This window comes from Drosophila gunungcola, assembly GCF_025200985.1.
Source record: "Drosophila gunungcola strain Sukarami chromosome 3L unlocalized genomic scaffold, Dgunungcola_SK_2 000002F, whole genome shotgun sequence".
NCBI lineage: Eukaryota > Metazoa > Arthropoda > Insecta > Diptera > Drosophilidae > Drosophila > Drosophila gunungcola.
The window spans coordinates 2,321,766-2,347,634 of record NW_026453178.1 but is presented as its reverse complement, the minus strand read 5'-3'; the positions used below and the strand labels follow the sequence as shown (position 1 = coordinate 2,347,634).

General features: G+C 39.7%; 1 protein-coding gene across 3 annotated transcripts in view; it reads right to left on the bottom strand.

The window, feature by feature from the left end:
* LOC128257347 (BAI1-associated protein 3) overlaps positions 1–25,869 on the bottom strand; it is a 50,496-nt gene that overhangs the window by 16,140 nt on the left and 8,487 nt on the right. For 2 of the 3 annotated variants that reach the window (XM_052988323.1, XM_052988324.1), the window contains exons 3-5: positions 14,537–14,683; positions 3,945–4,560; positions 1,172–1,421 (exon numbers count right to left, since the gene is read on the bottom strand). In XM_052988323.1, the coding sequence (XP_052844283.1) occupies positions 1,172–1,421; positions 3,945–4,377 (683 nt within the window). In that variant the 5' untranslated portion in view covers positions 4,378–4,560; positions 14,537–14,683. The remainder of the gene's footprint in view (positions 1–1,171; positions 1,422–3,944; positions 4,561–14,536; positions 14,684–25,869) is intronic. The other variant, XM_052988325.1, reaches the window with a different exon arrangement.

The window sequence follows — 25,869 nt, the reverse complement described above, 5'->3', positions numbered from 1 at the left end:
ATAGAGACAATGTCTTTTTAAATGGATTGTAATTAAATGCTGATAAATCAGATAGGTGAAAATTGGTTAGCATTTTGTAAAAAATTAATTTTTAGTGGTCAATATGCTCATTATCGTTGAAGTGCTGCAGGTGAAAAGTTTACAAAGGTGTTCAAATTAATTTCATCCTTGAAAAACTTTGTTACAACAAGGGCAATTATGCAGGAAAGCCGAGCATGTTAATAAATTTAAAAAAATTCCAGGCTGCCCTCTTCAGGAAGCATTTCACACCTTAGGCTCATCAAAACCTCGTTTTTCTTTAAGCAATCTACCAAGTAAACCTCATTTTGGGGCTTAATTAAAAGTAACCTGTGATCCAAACTCGCGTCGAGCGCCCATTTCCAGGTTAAGCAGATGCCGCGTTATGCAAAGTGGCAGAGCACTGGCTTTGAGCCACAAAGACGATGTTGCAGCGGCTGGAGGATGTTGCACCTGGCTCTGCCAGATTCTTGGCCACATTAAGAGCAATCTAGGCGCTCAAGGACCAAAAAGTGCCTTTAAGCCGCCCCCAAGAACAAGACTCTCTATGTGTGTGCGTTGGTTCAGGTTCTTCCCTAAAAAAACTTTTCGACACTCAAGAGGTTTTGGCCCGCATCCCAAGTTGCCATGGTCTTCTGGCCCGTGGGTGGGTGCGAAAGTTTCTTTCCAAATTTTGGCACCGAACTAACTGAACGAACTTTTGTAATTACGTAATTATGAAGGTCGAGCGGTAAAGTTTCGTTTGGCAATTCGAAAAACAAATCGAAAACACAACTGAAATTGAAGTACATTAATTAATTGGTATATAATTTATTTTTGATTTTCGCCAGTGACTTTAAGGTCGAACCGCCTAAAATCCCCAAAGGCAGACTCTTTATATTTAGCCTACTTAATTTATGCATTTCACATTCGAATACCTCTCTGTCTGCGCGCGTGTGTGTGGGCGTGTAAACATCTGGCAGTTAAGTTTGGCCAAAATATTAGCATTTCCCTCTGTGGGTTAATTACCTCGAGCAAACATGCTCACTGGCGGCCAGACAGGCATTTAATTTGCCAAAGCCATTCGCACTTCATCAACTATGCATTAGGCTGGCCCGTCTTGGACTTGGCTTTGGATTTGTATTTAGTATTTTGTTTTTCGCTTTGAACTCACCCGGAATCGGAGCGCGGATCCACTTCGGGCCAACTTAGGCGGCGTTTGCAGAAGGCCAGCGGCGGACGGGGCGGCGGATCCGGCTGGTGGAGCGGCGAGTTGCGCTGCCTAAAGGATCCGGTCCGGGGCGGGGCCAGGCATTCCAGCGCCCGCGACTGGCGACGCGACTGGGGCGTGCCGCCGCCCCCACCGGAAGCCGATGTCGAGGGACTGCCGGGTCCCGCTGCCCCACCTGGTATTTTCGGGTATCCTTTTGGTGGCGGGTCCAAAAAAAGAAGGGGTAAAAGCATGAGCAATATTAAGGGAATTCATTTAAAGCCCGCAAACAACATTTATTTTATATATTTTTCATACATTTTTGTGTTTTGTTTGATTTGTTGCAAATAGAAAAACAAAAGCCATTTATCATTAAAAACTTATTTATATAGCTTATTAATGCTTTGATGTATACACATTTCTCATAACATTTTCATAATGTTTGATTTCATTTTAGTTAATTTAAGCTATTTATGGCCAACACTTAATTTAAAGAGCTTTGGAGGTTCGGGAAAAATGTAAATAAAAATTATTTAGACTTTGGTTTTATTTGGCCAAAGCTGACAACTAATTTATAAATCTTACACATATGTTTTAAACGAATTTACAACTTAATCAGTTATTCAATTTCATGCATCAAAATATGGTTTGTATAAAGTCAAAAAAGTTATGTTATTCTATGATTTTCAGTTTTTCATTATTTATTATAGAAACTATTTCTATCTTATTTTACCATATGAATAATGTACTTTTATGGTCAAAAGATTTCAAATATTTAAACACAAAGTTTTGTTTTTCATGGTGAAAAATACTTTAATGAACTTTCTGCTGAAAAGAAGACTAAACAGTTGAAAGTCATACAAAATTTGGGTTGTTGAAAACTGTTTCCCCCGTGCCATGTCCCATAATTCCCACAACATGCAAATATCTGTGCCACATATGTAGATGCAGGTGTTGGCTTTCACGAAAGTCAGGTGGGAAACGGACCCAGTTAAAGTCAATGTGTGGTGCCGGTTGGTGCCGTGTGATGCAGTGGTCCGTGCTCAAGGCAACGGCAACGGCAACGGAACCGCAGCCCGCAACCTTGACATGCATCTCCTGCGGCTCCTATATATGGTCCTGTTTTCACTCCCGGGCTATAAGGACGTCAGCTAGCAGGCACAGAGTGCATGGTTTCGGATGGAAATAGCTAACCATTATTGTGGCTTCGAAAAGAAAGCTTTTTTGGCCACTGAGCGGAGAAGCCATGACTGACTGCAAGCCAGAATAAAGGACCAAATATGCACAGAAATTTCAGTTTAGTTTAGAAATGTGCACGAAGCGTAAAGTCAAAGTTGGACTGCCACTGGACTCGAATTGGAAAAAGCGCTTACACGTTGATAGCTTCTGCGGTGTTAAAGAACTCCCCGTTGGCCAGGAAAACCGCTCGTTCTTGGCTCGTGCAACAAGATAAGCCAATTTCAATTTTGATTCAAATGCGACGGACGTCGGTGACTCAAATTCCCAATCAAACGCCAAGTCAATGTCGATTTCGATGGCTAAAACGAAATGCTGCAAACTTCCGGCTCCGGCGGTTTGCGGCCAGGACACGATGCTCTTCTTGCTGCGTCTTGACATTTAAATGTGTTTGCATTTTCCAACTACGACAGAAACAACAACCTCGAACATCGTTTAGCTTGGCAAACAAGTTTTGCATAGCCAAACGGAGCCAAAGCGGAAACGAAGCCGCACAAGAAGTCACATATGCATGTTGATTGCTTTCGCTTCGCCAGCGATGCTGCACTGGGAAAAAATTAGTTTAGAAATGATTGATTAAATGCCTTTTTGGGCCTCTACATTTTATGTTACATTTCTTATTTTCATTGTAGACTTTCACGTTCATAAAACATGTCATAAGCTTGAATTTGAATTTCATTATATTTAAAAAGATTTTCTTGAACTAAGAATGGCCTAGGAAAATCATATATTAAGTTATATTTTTAAATCAAGAAATGTTCTTCGAATTTTAGTTTTTTGTGTAGAACCCACTATCATCCACCAGAACCAACTGGCACCCCATTGCGGTGGTTTTGTCTTTTTGTCTGCACATTTGTTGATCCATATGCGAGAGGCGTTGCCCTAAAAAACATTTAGCGAAGGCGAATTTTGGGAGCATTTGGTGGCTGGCAAGACATGTAATGTAATTTTCATATTGAGACCCGATGACGATAACGTCTGGGGGATTCAATAAACTTTTCCATGTTTACCATCTTTGTGGCACGCATACGCAAACAAATTGCTTTGGGCCGACGTATGGCGACTGATGGAAAACGAAAGTCAACTCAGAGCCAACTTAAAGGTGAATCGTACATTTTTTGTATGCATTTCCCTCTATGTTTGCTCTACATGTCCTGAGGGTGAAAACCACATCGGAAAACTCCATTAGCAACTTAATTAGGGGCAAGGCTGTTTTTGGATTACAGCCGACCCTCTCTTTTTATCTGTGAAAACGTGACCTTTGGCAAAGCGTGTATCACGCTTGGGCTTTTACATGGAGATCATTTTTAAGACTTTAAGAATTTGGTAAAATACTGAAGAACCTGATTTATTGCTTTTGACACCAATAGCCTAGATCTTTAATTTTAATTTTAGCTGCTATTACTTTAAGTAATGAAGTCAATTTATCTTACATTTTAAATTTAATTGTAATTTATAATTTTTTTTTTAATTAATGGCTTAACCTAACAATGTAACTCACCCAGTAATGGATTGGTGGCATTTGGGTTGCCGATTACCACGCCGCCGGAGGGGTAGGTACTGCCGCCCCCCGAGGCAGCCACAACGCCGGTGGGCGGGGCCGGGGTGCCGTAGACGCCCAGTCCCAGTCCGCTGCCAATGCTCGCCTGTTGCTGCAGCGGGGCATGGCCGTGTTGTTGCTGCTGCTGTTGCTGCTGCTGCTGCTGCGGAAGTGACTGCTGCTGCTGCAGTTGCTGCTGCGGAAACGACGCCTGCTGCTGCAGCTGCTGGTGTTGCTGCTGACCGGAAACGAGGCCGCCAGGTGCGGGGCCACCGGAGGAGCCCGACTGCTGCTCACTCGATTCCTGGCGCGAAAGCGAAAAACGTCGGTTGCCCAGGCCCAAACTCGAGATGCCACTTGTTACATATTGCTGCATGGAGCTGAGGAAACTCATGGCGGCATCTGGCTCTCTTATCGCTGGCGTAATTGGCTCAAGTTGTTGGCTCGACGTCTATTTGTGAAATTAATCACTTGGAAAGTTGCGCCCGGGATTTGCTTTGCCTACCTGATTCGTTATGTTTTTACCCGATTATAAATTGGTCCAGACACTCACTTTGTATTCTGGCTTATCAAGGCTCTGCAAGGATAAGAAGGAAACGAGAAATGTTTGTTCAAGGTACAACTTCTGTAATCCGTTGGAGAATTGTTTTCTGCTATTTTTGGCATTAATTGAATTCCCGACCCGGACTTAAGCCGATGCCAAAGATGGGGAATTATGTGTATAGTATGTGTATGTATGTAAGCATTTTCGTGTTCAGAGATTGAAAGCAATTACAACACACAAAAGTCAGTTGAGAGGCCCTTAATTTGCCTTTTAGCCGTAGCATACTTTGCAGCGCTGTAAATTCAGCGGAGCCAAACAAAAAATTAATTAAGCCAACTTGTTTGGCACTTTTATAGTCAATGCATTCTGGGATTCTCTGGCTCTGATTCCCCTAGATTTTTCCCAAACCCCCCACCAACATTATATTTGTCTTTGATTTGTTTCGTCAGCACTTTTGTTGACTTGCCGCTCCAACTCCTGTTTGCTTAGCCAAATTTTGTACAAATATCGAGGGGTAAAAAAGCGTTTGCATTTAGGCATTGGTTGAGTCCATGTCTATCTATACAGCGATTGATTGGAGGACAGTCCTTTTGCTCACTTAAAGGCACGGCTCTTAATTAAATTTCTTTTGAAGTACGCCCCGATTCCGCTGTCCTAATTAACGTTTAATCAGCTGAGCCTAATGAGCCATTTTTGGGTTCATGGCTAATCGATCTGCAAGAATAATTGGGCCACACACATACACCCAGCTACCTTAGTTGTCCTGGTCCATAAATTAGCCCCCAAAATACTAATAATAATAATTATACGACCAAAAATAACCGCTGGACTAAGCAGAAAAGTAGTTAATTAATTAGTTTGTCAGGTTTGGCTCCCATTCATGGATGAGCAAATCGGCAGGCAAAAATGAAATTGCAAATTGAACCCCAGTTTTGGTCCTGGTTTCACTGGCCATTCAAACGTGACCGGCTTAGTTGTCCATCTTTCCGTTCGCTAAATTCACCATGGAAATATAGCCGGATGAAGGCTCTTAGACATTGGAAAATAAATAAACAACTTTGTTAATTATAAAGTCCTATATTTACAAATCATTCCACAGATGTTATTTTTCAGAACACAAAAGTAATTTCTCCCTTTTTAATGCTATCATTACTCCCATATCTATCCAGATAATGTTATGACAAGGTTTTATTGAGATCAATAACATTTTACCGACTAACTGGTGTTAAGCTTGCCCCAAACAAAATGCTTGACAACTGTCAACCTGTTTACTGTCGTCATACGAATAAAACTGATTAAATTCACAATAGTGCAGTTAAGTACTCTCAGGTAGAACGAATGGTATTATGTGCTGTTCTGAGTGGATTTAAATGCCATAAAAGCAATGCAGGACTGGCTGAGCCAGGGTCAGGAAATGTCCTTTAATGGCCAGCAGTCATAGCAACTGGAACTACAGTTGGCAAACAATTCGCAACCAGCAAAAACAATGGCCAAAACAACGATGATTGCGATGTGTAAGCCATTGCGTTCGTGGGCGTAATCAGCGCATTCATGCATGGTGCTCACTCCCTGTCTCACTCTGCCACCTATTTCCCTCTCTTTCTGCCACCTATTCCCCTCTCTCTCTCTCTCTCTCTCTAGTCAGCTTTAGCTTCCGCATGTTATACCGCTTACTGGTGGCGCCATAATTAGCGGACTCCGAAAATAATTTGCAAACCATTTCGGCTATCTTGTTGTATGTGTGGCTCGTTTTATTTGGTTTTTGTTTTGCTTTGGAAAATGCTAAAAATAAATCAACCGACACACAAAAGTTGATTTATATGGTGCACGTAAATTTGCCATTAAGCGACAGACAAATGTATTGCAATTAAATGAAATGGAAGCGGTGCCACAATAGCAACAGCTGCCCACCACCTAAGTATTTGTTCTGTGTGGGTGTGTGCGGGAAGTATAAATACGCAGCCAACTTAGACTTTAATTAAGATTAATTAGTCGCTGGCCAAGCCAGGCTGCAGAAAGTAACATGTGTGTGGGTGGGTTAAATACACAGAAATTTCAGATATAAAGTTTTTGATTTATTTTTTTTTATCCGTGACAAATGTTTCGGATATCTTACTTTGGTTTAGGAAGTAATCCTTGAGAAAAGGTTATTTTTAAACCCGTTTTTTTAAATTTTTTAGTTAAATGTTTATTCTTGCTTGCAATTTTGAAAAAGAAAAAATATTTTGTTTCCTTAAGATTGAAAATGTTAATAAAATAAACGTTTAAAACTTTTGTTTCTCACATCGGTAAACAGTAACAAAAAATGGGATGTTATTTAACCCATTTATTTTTATTCTATTGTTTGACATTGAAAACATAATTGTAAATTTAGGGTTCATGATTTGCTAAAAGATTTTTTTAGATTCAAAATTTTGTTACTCTCATTAAAGGTTAAATTAAGAAAATTTACCTGGGCCAATTATTTTGTCAGTGTTCTAATGTATGCCATAAAGGAAGGCCAAGAGCCAGCTCCTACTCGCTGTTGCTTCAATCTATTTAGTTTTTATTAATGGTCGCGCATACGACATGTGGGCCAATGAGGAGGGTGTGTGTGTGTATGTGCGACTGTTTGTGCCGACAGCAACCCTTGTTTGTAAAAGTTTTCCAAGCTAGCGGGGAAAAAAACTAAATTAAATGTGGATTGCACTAATGTGACTTCCCGAATATTCCAAAGAGCTGTCACAACATCGCGCTCTCCATCAACTCGCAGTAATTATCATTTTTTGTGCTTCGAAATGAACTGAGATGAGGGTCTGGCTGACTGTTTCACCATTCAAGTCAATTTTAGACACATTTTGTGAGCTGATTTGGTTACCACGCATAATTTATAAGCATTTCGTATGCCCACCCACCTGTGCAAACAATTCTGCGGTAGGAAGTTGCACACCAAAAAATTGCGAAATCCAAATAGAAGGCGGGAAATTGAAAAACAAAATCTTAACAACGGCAAAGATGAATTTGTAATACGCTAACCAAAGCTTAAAAGTTTATAATTCCCCATAAGAAAATATTATTAAAGATTGCCTTGAAGAACCAAATATTTTTGGATATAAATTTAAATTTAGGGTGTTTTAAATTTTAATGTTTCTTTATATACCATATATTGTACAAAAAATATCACAAAGCCACAGCTAAAAATAAGCTTGACAAAAAAACGAGAGTCCCCAAAGGGAAAGGAATTCGCGCACACACAAAAAAAAAAGCAATTGTAAGGCAATTTCAAAGGCAAAATTATTATGTCGCTTTATGTCTTTTTTTTTTACCGAAAGCCAAGTTTTCCCAGACCACGGGCAGATGAATGTGTTGCGGGGTAAATTCAGGATGTAATGGTGGTGGAAATGCGGATTTTAGGGTGCACGGTGGTACGTGAAAATGACAAAGCAGCTGCTCAACAACAAACGGCAACGCATGCTCTGGCATAAAATTTATTTTCCCTCCTTTCCCGACATGATATGTGGCTTTAAATATCTGCAAAAAAAAAAAGGGAAGGGAATGAAAGAAAAGCCAGCAAACCGTCAAAAAAGCAGAGAAAGAACTCGTTTACATTGCGGCAGATATTCCAGATTCGACATCTGAAAAGGCAAAAACCATGGCCAGGGGTTTCGGCCCTAAAAACTGAGCCAAACAAATGTGCGGCATTCAAATGTCTTTCTTAGTTGAGCGTTTTGTGTGCGTGGGCGTGGCAAAACATAAATTACTTTACGCACGGGCTGCCATCCAAAATTCAGAGAGTGAAACGGCCTAAAACATAAAGCAATTGTAACCAAATAAAAATGAATTGCCACCGGCAACTTTGGCAACCAGTCATGTTAATAAGAACCAATATTGGTAATAATCTTGGCCAAGACAGCATTAACAATTGCCACTAGCTACCACACTGTGCTACAAAGTTATTTAATGGCCGAACCAAAATTGTGTATATACTCAAAAAAAAAAAAACGGTTTTTAGATAATGATAATTTGAAAACATAAAATAAATTATTAATTCAACAAAATTCTTTTAAAATTATGAATGTTAAGTTTTTCTTATGAGATGAAGTAGCTTTATCTTAAAGCAGTTGAACAGCTAAGTCAAGATTTTATATTTTATTTTTCTACCAAAGTGTTTAGAGGGTAGACTTTTTATAGGTACTATAGAACCTGTGGCATAGTGCTGCCTGGCAAAGGGAGTGTCAATAACGCAGCCATAGAAACCGAAAGCTGATGCGATAAGCATGAATTGCGTTAAACATGATGCGGAAAAATTGCATCTACCGCAAAACCAGGGAATGGGACTTAGTGGCCGCCCACAGGGATTTCTCGTTTTTCCGCTCCATCGGTATTAGCATCATCATCGTCATCATCACCATAAATCACAAAAGTGCAGCATGTGCAACGCCATCCACACTTTCCATTCGCCGTTCTTTGTTTGCTTTGGCAATTTGTAGTCAGCATGTTGCCGGGCCGAAAAGCAAAGACTCTAGTTCTCTAGATCTCTAGTTCTCTGTCAAATGCAATAAACCAGAGATCCTTTTGTGTGGGCCACTACATGATGCCGGGGCAAGAATGGCTGACCAGGACACAATGGGCCATGAGTAATGTGGCCCGAGCATGCAAAAGTGCCGAACTGAATGCTCTTAAGAAGGAGATGTTGCCTTTGATAAATGCGCCCAAGAAGGGTCACCTGCCTTGTGCAGCTGTCTGGTAAATTGCTTAATTTGTTAAAGCACAAACAGGGCACAAGGACACAAACACTTACGAAACAGCTTACGCACAAGGGACACCATGGCGTATGGGCAATTTGCCCAAATGAAACACAAATTCAATTAACTTGCTGGATTTGAGGCTATTAATTACAAGGGTTGACTTCAAAAATGATGCATTTATGGCAGCTGCAACAAATACCCATTGATTAATTTACCAGCAGAGTTCCTACATCAAGGGTAAGTCCTTTCGAGAATCCTTCTAATTAGCCAGCTAAGAAGGAAAATCAACATACGACTTTTTACTCGAGATTTGAGTGCTCCAAAACTTTGCCAAAAGTTAAATGCAAGGTGTTTTTGTGTGCGCCAGTAGAGAGCTAATTAAATATTGCTCGGATTCCAATCAAAATTTCCATATAAAAGGGTGAGTTTTACCACTCCTGCTCCATTGTATATGGGCCCTATGGAATGTCCAATTAAAACTATCAAATTACGTATACGCCTAGCGAGGCGTAACCAGGCTGCCTAATTAGACGCAGGTCTTGAACAACTTTTCAATATGCTTTCTGTCAAATAATACACAAAAAAAAATTTTAAATTTTATTTTGTAACACTCCTTAAGTTATTTTAAATCCTGTATATGTAACAAAATATTTAAAAAAATACATTTTGCTGGAACAAAAATATATATTTTTCATGTTTTAAAATATTTGAAAAATGTTTGAAAAATGTTTTACTTCTAAATTTCGTAATATTCACTTCAAATAAAAAAGATTTACGAATAAATAAATAAATTCATTAATAGATAAATGTAGTAACTTCTTTTAAAATTCTTTAAAAATTAAAGACATTTTTGATTTAAATTATCTTTTTATGAAATTTTCGTCGGATTAAGATGAAAATACTATTGTATGACTTCAAACAATACCCTTAATTTCTTTCTCTGTCCTCACACTCTTAAAAGACACCAGATCCGTTCGGAGACTATATTTGCGGTGGCGCAAAAATGTTTTCGGCAATAAGGAATGTCGCACAGGAAATTGGAGGCGCGTCACACACACTCGCATGCATAATTAATGTGCTTTGTATGGGAGGATGTGTGTGTGTGAGTGTGTGTTATTTGGCCTAATTGTGAAGTGTGGCCAGCCACCAAGTGGGTGAGACACACAGGCCGAGTCAACGTTTAATTGTCGCCTTTGACATTGCAACAATTTCAGAGTGGCTGCCGCTCGAACACCCCCACCACAGAGTCTTTGGCCGCATTAATTGCAAATTCCAAGCATGCCTGGCTCATTTAAAATCGATGGCCAACTTGCGCCTGTTGTTGGTACTTGTTTTCGCCCAAAACTAAGTACAAACTTTCGATCAACTCTTTATGCTGTTAATTAATGCATGGATTGGCAGAATACTGCGAGCTACTGGCCAGGCCTGCTTCTATTAGATATAAATTTTTAATGAGATTACTATGATTTCCTTACTACTATAATATTATTTCAATTAACTATGTAACTATTCAACATTGTTTAAAGAATTCTGTTTTATTTTAAGGTTTTGTGTTAATTGCAATTTAAGTCTCGTAGCTTAAACATTATCCTTTTTTTTCTGTCTGTTAGAGATTTCCAAATGTTTCATTGTATTTCGAAATAACTGGTCGTTAAAGCCTTGATACCTGCGATACCTCTTGCTCTTTACTTTCCCTTACCTCTTGGCTGTGCGCGCTGAACTTGAAAGTCACCTTGCCTTTGCCATCGTTTGATGCGTTTTTTGACGCCAATCATAGCCACGGGGAGTGCTAATGGTTCGGATGGATGGAAAACTCCCCGAACAACGTGGCGTATGTGTGTGCTTCTAGGGGCGCTTTGTTTGGCTCTGACATGTCAAACAGCAAACAACAAAGGCGGGGGCCAAAGAAGACATTGCAACAGCAGCTTTCAGAGCTCAACATTGTTGCAAATTACAAGTAAATCCAAAACGGCTCAATGCACAACATCTCCTCGGTTGGCGGCAGAAGCGGAGGCGGAAGGGGGCGTGGTAGACTGTGGGGATGAGACGAAGATGGGTTATGGTTCTGCCAGACGTTCAATGTTTCCAACTCGTTGGCTCTCGCTCGGCTTTAAGTTCATTTCTACTGGGTTAGCAGAGGACCATCATAAAAATTGCTTTTCAGCTTCTGTTATGTTCAGTATTTTTTCTCCATTGGCCTTTATGCCGACCGGTTTTATTGTTTGCTTTCATTGCGCTTCGCATCTCCACTTTTACAAAGTCTGCAATTAAGGGCGCCGCAGCTTATTTACTGACTTCACCGGCATACGCGGCGTATGCACACGTTCTGGGCGGCAATGAAAATGTTTTCTTGTACTGCATATTCACGCTTTTGTTTGCTTAAATGCTCGGTAATTAAAACGTGCTAGGGCCAGTTGCTCTGCAAAAGTACAGGATGGTATTTCTGCATACAACACGGAATTTTTGTTAAGGTCAGGTGCATTCCAGCTTGGCTTAAATAGGAAACGCGTTTCAAAACAATGTTTGGCTTACATTCCAGAGTGGGAAACTATTTCAATCATCTAATTTGGCCCTACAAACTTTATAAATGGTTTGAAATGAAAAATATTTTGAAACTCAAAGAGAGTTAAGTTTAATGGGTTTTCTTTAAACCTATTATTTCCTTTACTATCGGGCATTAAAAGATAAAATACCTTGTCTATTGCTTTGTTTGCTTGATTTGTTTTAAATTTGATTTCCCAGAATTAAAGACTGTAATGCTCTTGTTAAAATTTGCGCTACCATTTCTGCGACAAAACCATTAGCCGATTGGCTGCGAAATTCCGCTTAAAACGGGGCTTGGTTCGTGCCCAAGTAATCTGTATTTCATTTCTTTCTTTTTTATGATTTATTTTCGTTAAGGACCCTTTCTTTTTTTATCGTCCGTCCTCATATACATTTTTCATTATTCTGTATGCTGCCGCATATATATTGGCCATGTATTTTTATGTGACGAAATGCCTGATGGCATTCGGTTGCCACGGCGATGGCAACAGAACGTTAAGCTGGATTAGGACCGCCGCTTTGCGCTTTTGTTTTTCGAATGTCGTCAACATCATCAACAAGGTGACATAAGAGCAGTGAACAAATAAATAAAAAAGGCAACAAGATTGTGACGCCCATCCCACAGACGTTTGCACATCTTAACGTGGCTATATTTTGCATATGGCTTTAATGGCGGCTTAGCGGCGTAAAAATAGCAAAAGTCGCTAAAACGAGGGCGCTGGTGGTTGTTCAGGGGGAACAAGCCCAAGACAAAGAAGATTCGCGCACAAAGTAGCTCTTGTCCCGACAGCATTGTTGTCTGGATGCCACACGCTGCTCGAGGCTGCCAAAATGCGCAGAAAACTTTGAGCCAAAGCCGATGGAAAGTTGCTGAGTAGGCAGGGAAAATGGGTTAAGAAGCAATTGCTACTGTCGGCTGAGCAAAGTTTTTAATTAAAATAACCGAGCAATAAAACAGCGCAACAGAATAAGGGTGTGGTATATAGGGAGCCATGTTAAATGGCAAATTAGCAGCGACAATTTCTCCTGGTCACATGCATAAAGTATACGCCATGATAGCCCAGTCCTCCAACGCAATTAAAATATAACAACACCCCAACGCAATTCGTTTGCTATTTGTTATTTTCTTTCCCCACCAAACGCTCTCTGAATATTTATTGTAGCAAACAAAGGTCAATGCTTTGGCCTTGAACCCTTTGTCCTTCTCCTCTATCAAAGAGACCACTTGAAGGTCTAAAATTTGCCTAGGTTTTACGCTTGGTCAGACAATACCTAAACAGCATGGGCTCATTAAAAAAACATAAATCAAACCGCACTGGCGGACTGCAGCTAAAAGCTATCCCTATTTTTCTTGCATAATGAAAATGGTCCAAGTGAAAAAGAATTCTAAAGTAAATTGAAATTGCCCGAGTAAACTTGGATTTGTGCGGAGAACGACATTAAAAGTAAAAAATTCACAGCTTGTCGGGGGTATGAGTATGAAAAGAAAAGAAAAGGCAAACTGTGATGATGCGTTGGCGTGCGGTTCGCAGCTCTGCAGCAAGATTGATTGATGACATGACGTCAATTTGCCCGAGCCACTCAGTCTCTGGCGAAGTGGAGTCCTTCGAGTCCCTCGAGTCCCCCGAGTCCCCCGAGTCCCCACCACTTCCAGCTCCAAGTATGCAAAAGAACCCAGTGGCCAACCAGTATGGGCGTGACCAGAGACATGGGCCCGACATTGGCGATGACAATGAAAAGACAATGAAAAAGACATTAAAACTGCGGTCTGACCAGGGAAAAAATTGTATCATTCTGGGCGGGATGAGGGATGATGTGCCACTCGGGGGCGTTCCTGTGGTGCATGTTATGGTTTGTTTGTGGGCGTGGCAGTTGGAAATAATAATAAACACAACGCAAAAGCCCACCAAGCAAACGAGGTCTAGGTGTTGTTTTAATGGCGCATATCGAAAAAACGATAGGACCATAGAGAAAAAACTGTAAATAGAATAAACGAAACGCTTTTTTTTTAAATGCTGGACAAAATAATTTATTGGATGTTCTCTTGGTGAAAGAGTTATTATTGTAGAGAAATTGAAAACAATTTAAATCTCAATCATCATTGTTTTTTTTTTATTTTGAAACTGTTATTTATTACAATTTACGACAATTATTATTTAAAAAAATTGTAAAGTGATGAAAGTCATCAAGAAACCTAAAATTTCTTGTATAACCATTAAATAATTTACAAAAAAATTAACGTTATGCTTTTAAATTCCCTCTATAATAAAATAATTTGACCAGACTTTGTCATTTTCCTGTCTATTGGCAGCAATCAAAATAATAACGACAACTTTGGTGTTTATTATCTGCCTCGGCTAACGTTATGCATGATTAATAAAGTTGTTATTGTTGTTTACCACTTTTCGTCCAGGGTCTGCCATGAAAATTATGCATAATTGGTGTCACTGCCTCACACCCACACAGGACTCAAATCCCGGAGAGCATCGCACCCAAGCGGTGGCTACCTTAATTTAAAACAAAAACAGTTAAGAGGAGAACAGACACTTTCCCGGGGGTGTTTAATGAACATTTCCCAGCACACACACACACCTTGAAAATTATGCAAAAATAAATTAAAGTTTCATGCGGGCCAGCCGGCTACTGCAGTGGTTCGGTGGGCTTCTCCAGCAGGACGAGAATGGACATTAAATGAGAAATAAAAACAGAGGAATAAAAATGAAATTTTAAACACATACCGAAGGCGCAAACAAGTCGATGGCAATAGAAATGGAGCATCATCAGCGCAACAGCCTGTGTCGTGTTGTTATGGCGATGTCCTTGCTGGGGGAATCCTTGCCTACTCCATCATGTTGGCATGCCGGGCACGTCCTCTAATGCTGCGACTGCAAAGATAAAAACCAAGATATAAAGCATAAAAATCGGCCCGGCAATTACTACAAGTGATGGCTTTCTAATTTAGGGCTTAATTTGTGTGGATTTAAGGCGCGGCGCGGCAGCAAATGTTTTTTAAGCCAAGCCATCAGGTTGTGCCGAGATACAAGATACAGGTTAGAAATTCGCAACACTTTATGGGCGCCCAGGCAGACTGCCAGGGAAAAACCGTCCAAAAATACGGTGGGCCCTCGAGCACGTTACGTATACGCCCCCAATGACATGTACATAAATTTAATGCTAGAAACGCTCGACACGACTCGACCCTGTCTGTGGATCCGTTTTCGTGGGTGTTATTTTCGTCCCTTTTTTAGCCAGGCACCTATAAACACACACACACACACCCGCTCTCACACACACCGTCTCAGTCGTTGTCGTCGGCGTAACATTTCCGCTTTCGTTGCATGAGTATCCGTTTCCGTTTTCTGAGTCCACGCACTTAGCTTTGTCCGCCATTTGTGTTCAAAAATAAAGTAAATTAGAGTGCGAAACTCCAGTTCGTTTTTTATACCATTAATTGTGTTTGCCTGTTTTAGAGTGGGGGTGCTACTTTCAGGACTTCTTGTTTGATTGCCTTGATAGGAAATGGTAGTCTGGAATGTGATTGGGGGATTGGCGAGATTGGAATTTGGTGATTTGACGATTGGACGTTTGACTAGAGCGACGGCAAATTGTTTAAATGCCCAACCAAATTCCCAGGCAATAGAGATTTATTCATTTCCATTAGGCGTTCAGCGTGCCACTTTAAAACAATTGGGCAAAATTAAATCATAAATTTCATACGTTCCGTAAATGAATTCATCTCCATTAGAAATTTAATCTTGTTCTAATTGGAATGAAAAGGAATTGGATTTCATAAGGCAAATTGCTCTCTTAAAATATTCAAACAATAGAGATTTATTAATTTTCATTATGATTTAGGCTTTCAATTTTTAATCTAATGAAGAAAAATATTTATGCAATCAATTTAAGACCATTTTATTGTTGTGAAAACCAAAGTTGTGAATAACAAAAAACATATTTTTAAAGTAATAAGTTTGGGGTTTAGACTCTTTAGACTTTTTGAAATTGACACATAAAAACAGGTTTATCTTTTTAGTAATTTAACAAAACCAAATAAAGAATTTCGAAAAGCTTAAAAAGTAATTCCTTTTCTTTCGATTAAAGGAAAAGTAAGAAAAACAATTCGCATCACTGCATCTTTACACATTAAAGCGATGGACTGAAATAAGCTCAAGGAATTGGAAAACACCGATAATCAATTTAAGTCAGTTAATTAATTTACTTTCCCAAGTCAAATCAAGAATCAACAAAAGCATGCTCTGTGAATATAGATGGCCAAGCTGTGCTGTCTGAATATCCTTTTAATGTTCCCATCACAATGCTATCAGAGTCCGGACTTAAAACTAGTTGTCCTTGGTGAGAAGCGTTTTGAATTTGCAACTGAAAGTCAAATCAAAGCCACAGGCAGAGCTTCCATGACACCAAACACAAATGCACGCCAACAATGCGTTTTGCTGTTGCTGCTGCTGTGGATGTTGCTGCTTTGTGTGTTGCTGCTGTGGATGTTGCTGTTGGACCAGGCAATTGCACATGCCAAAGCGAATGTGGAACGGGAGAAGAAGCCCTGCAGAACAGCCAACCTGCAGGGTGGCTAAAATAGATAGCCCGTTGACCATCTGCTCCTCTGATCCTGAATCCTGGGGGTTTTTCGGGGCCACAGGAGGAGCCGCAGCAACAATGCAAATGGAAATGTGCAACGCAGCGCGGCACACAAAGCCACGCTCCAAAGCGACAGGACTGTCAAAGTGACGACCGTCCTTTTGCTGGCCTGCCTTTTCGACGATGCCATCGCCATCGCCATCGCCATTGCCATCGCCGATGGCCATGTGCCACTGCCAGCTGTATTTGCACTAAAAGCTTTTGTTAATGGTTGCGTCAATATTTTGCCATGCTTTAATAACACTGAGAACGACGGCGAAACCGGAGAACGGAAATCGGAAAATCGGGAAATGGGAAAAAAAGAATGCGAAGCCACAAAACACTAAATTCACTTTCTGCATTTGACGAATGGAATCGAATACAAATATGAATGTTAACCAAGCCGAAAAAAAGAGAAACAGAAAAACCACATAAATTCATTTGCCATAGTAACCCTTTTTCCAGGGTCGTACATACATTTTCGGCAACATCTAACCTCTCGCACTCCGCCTGAGCCAGCATTCACACAATACAAACATTTCACGTGCAATCATCGCACATACGGCCGGGTAACATTCGCACATACATATTGTAGCAGCCGGATGGTCGGGCTTTTGGCATTTCGGGCACGTAAAACATCAACGCATAAATACAAAAAAAACACATGCAAGTTGAAGCTGTCGAACAGACGGAAAAGAAATGGCGTCCGCCGATCTAAAGACAACACAATGTGCCGCCAATGCTATGCCAAGTCGGATTCTCAAGACGGGTTCCTGGGCTGAACACGTAGCCGGGTGACTGATTGGTCTAAAAGGAAACAGGGATACAGGGATACATGGATGCGAAGTGCATCCGTTTGGAACTGGTTCGCAACTCCAGGGAACAAGCGATTGCGGAATCATTGAACTGGAGAACAGATTGAAATTACAGCGCTTAGGGTTTCAGAGAGTAGTTTTTCTAGATCAGGTTCATTTTGGACGTTTAAAAAAGAAAAAAAAAAAAAGTATTGGAATTATTAAAAAAAAAACACAATTCGAATATTTATGTAAAGCAAACTAAGTGTATATAGCTGAAAGAAAATACCTTTCTGCTTGTAGAAAGTCTTAGTATTCAGAGTTGGACTTCCCTTAATAAAAAATATATAATAATTTTAGTAGTATGCCAATTTCTATTACTAAACTAAGGCCGGAGAAATCTCTTGGCAAATCCTCTTACACATTTTCCATTCCACCTGTTTTACTTTGGCCTTTGCAGGCCTATTGCATATGTCAATATTTAGATCAGCTTCTTGGGCTTTCCTTTGTTGGCTATTCTCTTTAGCCGGCTTTCTCTTTTATACTTGTTTCGTGTGTTTGCCACGCTCTAGGAAAATTCAATTTGTTATAATTTGAAAATTTCATTTTTCGTTATGAAAATGCCTCGATAAGCCACAGACGAATGCCTGAAAAATAAAAGAAATGCCCCCACATGACCAGGCCCAAAATAAAAAAAAATAACATGGTTGAGGTGTGGCAGGCTCAAAGGAGTTGGCGCCGCAGAAAAGCAATTTGTGGCAGCTTAATGTCAATACGATTCATCCACGGTTTCTCGGTTATGGCAAACGGCATTAGTTGTTGCCACCAAGTGGGTTACGGTCGCCTATATGCCGAAGGCTATAAATAGAGCGGCACGTCTCGGTTATTTTTAGCCTCCGGTGTGGGCAGAAAGGGCGTGTCCTTGCCTCAGGTTGAGCCATAAAAATAAAGTTCTGTTTGGGCAGCTAAAAACAAATTGCAAACAATAAAGCCAGCGCTGGAAGGCCCTCCGACACATGTCTTTCGGACTCCCCCCAATCAGGTGCCAAAAACTTCAGAGTCCTGGGCCCTGGCAAATTGTCAATGGAATCGCCCTTTGGGAAAGATGTTGTTCACTTCTCCCCTATCGATTGTTTTTACCTTCAGCCAAGTTTTTCGCATTTGCTTTCGTTAATGGCGCGCCTGTTGTTGTTTCGGACATTGATTCGGGCATCCAATATGAGTCGTGTTCTTTGTTTTAGTCGCTCCTGCTAATTTAATGAAATTCGATTTCATTGTCTGCCACACTCTCACAAATGACCGTCATAAGTTTTCCCAACATTCGCCCAACAAATATTATTAGTATAAATCCTTGTTATTGCTTTCAGTACTGTGCATCATGGCGTATGATTAATGTGTACAAATCGCATTAAAGCCTTTCTGGAAAATGCCTCCGACCTGCGAATAAAACCTAATCCAGTGCTGGCTTTATATGGGCTCCGGACCTCTATCTGCCGCATAAAAATATACGATTATTATTAGGATTGTGATGTGCACAATTGCGAGCAACAACAATAGTTCTGGATGTTTCAGGAAATTTTAGCTCAATAACTCAATCAGATTTCGAGACAGCAAATACACACAAACACGGGAGGAAAGAAACATTTTGATGCATTGCCTGGGTCAAATAAAATACAACATCCAATAGATATATCAAAGGGACTGAAAATGTACTGGGAAGTGGATGAAGAAGTGGTTTCTGATACCCTCATTGAAGTAACATCAACAGAAAAATTATAAGTTGATAAAAAGCCATGTTAACTGATTAGCTAGTTTACAAGTTTATAATCATTTATGCATAAAATAGAAATAATATAAGCAGAAGGAAAGAAAGTTTCTTAGAAAGTTTCACACTTTAGTTCAGCAAATTTCCAAGACTTTAAACTTGAAAAACTTTTACTTTCAACTCGTTGGCTTTCCCAGAAACTTTAAGACCATTTTTGGGTGTAAACACGATGCTCCCTAGTGCATAACAAACATCGTAAAAGTCGTGTACTACCCACAGTTAGTGTAATAAAACCGTGCTTCCCCAGTTCGACCTTAGCCCACACCACGTATATATTACAAAATCGATGAATCAAAGTAAATTACCAGAAATAAATGAGATAAAATATGTGTAAGCGAGGTTGCTACCTGCAAAAGTGGGGGGTCGGTAGCTTGGTGAGCTGGTCAGCATTTCCGTTGCTATATAGCAAGTTGGCAGCTTGGGGGTTTTTTGATTTAGCTAAGCCAAACGCGGCACTGGATAAGCCCGAGGACGACTAGCTGACCTGGAAGCAACCACAGCGGTAATCGGAGGGGCTTGCCCCCGATGTTAAGCTCTCCAGCGGTTGCTAAATGCCACTAAAAATGGTGTGGTATCACACGTTACTCAAACGCACACATCAAGCACACACACAGACACACACAAGCCGCAGGAAATTGAAAAAGTTGTATATGCCAGACTTCCGTTTCAGCTGCTTTCCAGCGTGAGTTGAGTGCGCTCACTAATTTAATAAGGCAACGCGACGACGTGGCCACTTTTTACTGCCAGATATAAAGCAAAAAAAATAATACACAAAAAAATAACCTCAGATAGTTATCATTATATCTTTCTAGATTTTTGAAATATTAAATTTACATTTTATTTAATCCATTGTGATTGCCACTGAAATCATTAAGGATTTGAAAATGTCGGTTGGATATAATTCAAAAAACCACATTAAGTTTTTTAGTGCATACTTTTAAACACTTTTTAAAAGGATTTCAAAGCCCCTTTTTCATCATTTCTTGAAACGCCTACTTACTTATCGTGTTTTTTTCATCTAAGCTAAAGTAGGTATCAGAAAAATTGTAAATTTTGTTCAGTGCACTTAGGGCCACACACGGACGCACAACCGCGGTCACATATGCAGGTTACACCCCAGTCCCCAAATTGCCATTCTATTCTTCGTTACGTTCTTTTGTTGCTCTCTAAACTTGTTCGTCAGAGTAATCATATAAATATTCTTTTGAAAGTGTGTTAGTTTGGGTGTATGTGTATAGTATGTGTGTGAGGTCTGAGTGAGTGCGTGCCAAAAAACTTTTGCGTGTTGGGTGTTTATTAAAAACTTGGCTTCCTTTTCCCCGCGCACTTTACTGCGTATTTTATGTACAATACATAAATATTACTTTTGTCTGGCCAGAAAAGTGAAATTCACGGTCATTTGCCATTGTGTTTGCGCTTGAATTGAGTTTCTTTGAATTTAATAAATCTGTTATTCCCGTTTTTAACCTTTTACCGAAGTTCTCGGAAAACGGAGTTCCGGAACACCTTTAAATGCAATTTGCTTATTTCCGTTGTGACTTTAATGAGTTTAGGAAACACCCTGGAGCGATGGTAGTCAGACAGGCCTAGTGAGCTTATTGTTTTGCCAGGACCCTGGGGCAGGACTTTAACACTTGGAAAAATTATTTTTGAAACAAAACGGTACAAATTATATGATACTTTTAAGATAACTTTAAGAGAGTAAAATATGCCATTAAATACAGATGAATGTTCAGTTAAGATAAAATATAGTACTTAATATAATTATAAATAATTCTTAAAGAAATTTAAAATAAGAAATTTTAGAAAAATTTTTTCGCAAGAAGTTTCCTTTTAAAATATTTAATTTCAGCCCAAGATAACTTAATATTGAGTCGGGAAATTTATTTTCTTTTTAGTTATTAAGATGCCAACATTTCCACTGAAGACTTTTTTTCACTGTATCGACTTTGGGGACTTTAAGCAGCTGGGGAGTGGGGTCCCTGCGGGCAGAGTCCACTTATGCACACATCATTATTATTATGTGCCCCAGTTCGAGCTGCCCAGTGGAGCGCTGGCTCCTTGCTGTTTAATTTATCGCCCAACCGGTTAAATATGTTTACTTTGCTCGCTCCTTTGGCTCGACTCCGCCGCTTCAACGCTGCCTGCTCTATTATGGGCATAATAAACTCATTAAAATGCAGCACGCTGCTGGACAACTGGCGGGCTGTCAACGGTCGGTCCATAGTTCGTATGGCAGAGGGGTCCGCCTTGACGATTCTCGTGTGGTTGGTTTGCATACGCACCGTTGGCCCACGGCGATGCCTGGTCAAAAGGCGTCTCCCCTTTCAGCTGCGCTGTGTGTTTATATCTGATGGGCGTAAGCCTCGTTCCCTGGCGGCAAAGTGGGTCAATGTGCTGTGAACTGATTAGTGTCAGTCTAGTGCCAGTGGCTCGTTTCCTGGCCACAACCTGATCAAGGGCTTTAAGCCACCAGCACCTCCACCGCCATTCGGCGGTTTCTGAAATTTTGGCCAGCCTCATCACGTTCCTTAAAGCCATATGTCCGCCGGGCAGATTCCGCAGACATTGTGCATAAATGGGGCAACAAAATCGATAAGGACATTGCGGTATGGAGGCGGGATAGGCTCGTAAATTATGCCACGCCCCTGCCATAACGAGGCCAATAATTCAGGGAATAATTCCCGCCACATTTTCTCTTCTGATTTCTCATTTTGCCTGCCGGTTTGTTGCTTTCTCTGCATGATTATTTCCTTGTTGATGTTTTTGGGCCTTAGGCCGTTGGGTTTTATGTGTTATTTTTCCCTTTTTTATATGCAGAGAGAGATAGCATTTCAAAAATGGGGGTAAGCAAACGTGTTTTTAGGCAGTTTTCATCGTATTTTTAATAGCAAACCGTTTCCTTAATTTAAACAATAACTTTTACTTTTCAAATGATATACATTTAATGTATTTTAATACATTAAGTATGAATCCATTATTATTTGGTTAACCAATTTATATATTTTTTGCATCCAACAGAATTGCTTGGGTTCTAAAAAACATATTAATTTATCTATTATTTTATCATCTATACATTTTTCTCCGTGTAAATAAAAATAAGGCTGTTTATGTTTATGACTATTTCTGGACCAATCCGCCAGCAACATAAAAACTTGCAAATTCAATATTTGTATCCCTTGATTTTTCGAACAAATTTTGTTTGGCAACTTCATTTCGGCGTTTATTGACAGCGACAACTGACAAACAATGAATGACAAACGGTCGCCCAACAGAGGCAGGCAAAAACAGGCCAAACAGCAGCAACACGCTGTAACTTTTTATCAAGTTATTAACTTATCTAATTCGATTATGGCCCTAAGCGGGTGTCTGTGTGTGTGCCTGTTTGTCTGTGTGTGTGTATTTGTGTGTGTGTGTAGCAGGTCTTGGATGTACTGACGGCAGCCTTGTTCGTGTCAAAAGCACCGGCAATGGCAATGGCAATGGCAGTGGCAACGTTTACGTAGCAAGCAATTCAATTAGAAATGCGGTAGCAGCAGCAGAAACAAAAACAGCACACCAGCAACACTAACAACAGTCAAAATGGCTGCCTAGACAAACAGAGAAAATGAAAAGGACAAAGGCCAGAGGAGGGGGTTAGGGGGCAGGGAGAGGGGAAGGGGGATAAGCGCGGAGAAAGGACGACTGACAGACAGGCTCTATCAAAAAATGGTAAGCAACAGACTGGCAGGCAGACAGTCAAGGACAAAGCTCTCGCGACTCGTTTATGCGGAAGCCGGTCTACGATTATCGCTTAAACGGTATGATTATGATTTTCCTAACACAAGATATCTGCCACTTTTCACTCCCAGCACTTACATTTATACTACTTTAATTTTTAGATCCGATAAGAAACGTTTGGATAGCTTAAAAAACTATTTTTCCTTCATTTAACCAAATCCAATTTTAACAAATCATGAACTGCTGATTGTTTTATTTTACTATGCCCAGAGGTTTTATGAAATATCTAAAATTATCAATAAAATTAAACACTTCATCCATGTCATTTTATTTTTTATTCCAGATTATTTAAATTCGTAACCAATTTTAAATTTTTCTAATTGGTTTCTAAACTCTGTTTTTTAAACCACATTAATAATGTTTTTATTTGTCTAACACGACAAACAAAGCATACATTTTTAAATATGGTTGTTACAAACTAAATGCTAAATAATAAATGCCTTCGATCAATAATATCCCAAATGAACCGTACAAACATCCCGAAAAACACATGCTCTATAATGGATTACCATTTGCCTACTTTGAAATATGCCATCTAAATGAGCAATCTCCCGCATTCCACATTGAGATTTACAAATTACCAAAACACAATTCTCATGCACAAACAACACATTCAAGGGAAAATAAATAATATAATGTGTGTTTATCTCTTTCTCGCAACGCTGCCAGAGCTTGTCTATGCCAGTTAAATTTTTATGTTTTTGTTGTCAAAGCCCATTAAACTGTCTTCGTGTTTGGCTCTGGTCCTTTTGCCCCCTTTCGCTCCTGTGCCCATAGGCCTTTCACAAAAAAAATGAAACCAAACAAGGGAAATTGTAGGTAGAAAAAGTTGGCCATTTGTCTGCCGCTTGCTTTTGTCTGCTATAAAGTTTTAACCTTTATGGAGTGGCGCATTTCTGTGGCCTTTTCCAAGCGTAACCAACATTGGGCATATAGTACATAAATATGCAGACGAAAGTATGCATATGCCTAACCTTAAGAAGAAAATTGAATGTCAGCTATAAACAAGTAGAAAGTCAGATTAAGGCTGTTGCTAGAGAGTTATGATACAGAAAATTGTCGTTTTAAGTCTAGAAACACATTAATTTTCTACCCAATGTCTAGACAAGTAGAAAATGTTAGTTCACGGGAATTTCTAAGTAGAAAATGTTAGTTCACAGGAATTTCTAAAGGATAGTCATTGATTTCAGAAGCCTCTGTTAAGATTTACATTTCATTTAAATAACAAATGTTGTTTTTTCTTGCTTGTATAGAGTGTGATTAAGTTTATAATTATGTTGTTTTGATATGGAAAATTTGGAATTATGCCAGGATAAAGATAAATTGAGAGAAATGAGTTAAATTTGTTAAGAAGTATTTATCTCAGATTTATCTTGACGTTAAGTTGATTGATATAACACCGAAAAGCGATTACTTTTAGCAATAATGAGCATTTTAATGACAAAACCTTTTGACTCGGCTCCAGTTTGTTGAATTAACAATGGCCTTTTCGGATGCTTGCTTTTTTAATGACATTCCTTTGTCCCGTTCTGGGCAATCGATTTGCCAAGGTCCGACGGCAGAGAGCAACAAAAAAGTGGTCAAAATATGACAAAAACAAGTGTACAGACAATGGACCCCACTCCCTGATCCTTATTCCGCTCCTGTTCCTTCCGCTGACCCATCGAGAGTTTTCCAATCAAACTTGTACTTGGGGCCAACGTTATTGAAAGCAGCTTAATGCGCAAGTAAGCTGTCCGTTATTCCGCAACATGTCCGTGCCACTTGCCACACAGTGTGGGGCCCAACAAAAAGCATTCAAATTTGGCCAGTAGGTGATTGTGATTGCGTTTGGGATTTTTCGGGAGGGTAAGAGGGTCGCTTTTGCTCATGCATTATGCGCATTGTTTGTCAACTTACAAAAGCAACTTTTGTGTTGTTCGAAATTTGGTTATCAACTTGGCAAAAAAGTAACACAGGAGTCTTTCACAACGTTGTCAAGGAGGCGGGGACGCATAAATCACGCAAACAGGACGAAAGGTGCCAGTCCTGTCGTACGTGTAACTGCATAAATATGATTGATTTCGGCCCAACGGCAGGACCTTGTAGGATTCGCAGGCAAAAACAAATTCAATTACCATTGCCAGGGGGCAACGTCTATATCATCGGGCTTTGGCCACAACTTTGGGAACACCATAAATGCCTAAAACGACGCATTGTTGCGCTTGGTTTGTGTCGAAGAAAAGCGAGACAATAGGCCCAGGGCACTGAATGGTAAGCGTTTGGGGGCTCCTCTCCGTCATTGTTATAGCAACAATTTTCTTTTGTAAATTCGCTATAAAAGCGAATAAAACAGACGGAAGCTTAACTCTCCTCCCTCTCACCCACAATGTTCAAAAATATCTGCCACCATTCCACTTAAGCTTTAAACTTAATGTTTGCTAATATAATTAAGCGATTTGGAGATCCTTCACTTCACTCAAGGATTTTTAAATTAATTTCTGTTGTCTTGTTGGTCTCAATTCCCCCTACCACTTTATTTGTTCTCCGCTCGTTTTTCGACTGCTCACACATTACACACCCGCCCCGTTGGCATGACTTTAAGAGCTGCTTGAAATGAATGAATGGAAGCATTTGTGCGTTTTAGTATGCCAAAGCACAAAGCACATTCACTGAAAAAAATATTTATAACATGTTATATTTCAAAACTTTTTACTTGTAATTCTAATTACCATTTACAATTTTTTAACATGCTAATGCTAGTTATTTGTTTACAAAACTTTAGTATCTACCATAATTCAGCATTTTTTAATAAAAATGTTAATTTATATTTACAATTTAAAGTCTTTGGAGTCCCTATATTAAATAAAAATACTTATCTAAGCTCAGACATAAATTACTTATTTAAGCGAACCTTTTTAGAAGAAAACTAAACTATTTATTAAGTATGGCAGTATGTTTTATATTTCACCCTGAATGCACTGCATATTTGATAAATAATCCCAAATTCAGAGCTTTTCCTCCGTGCATTCAAACACACGTACACTATCACCATAAC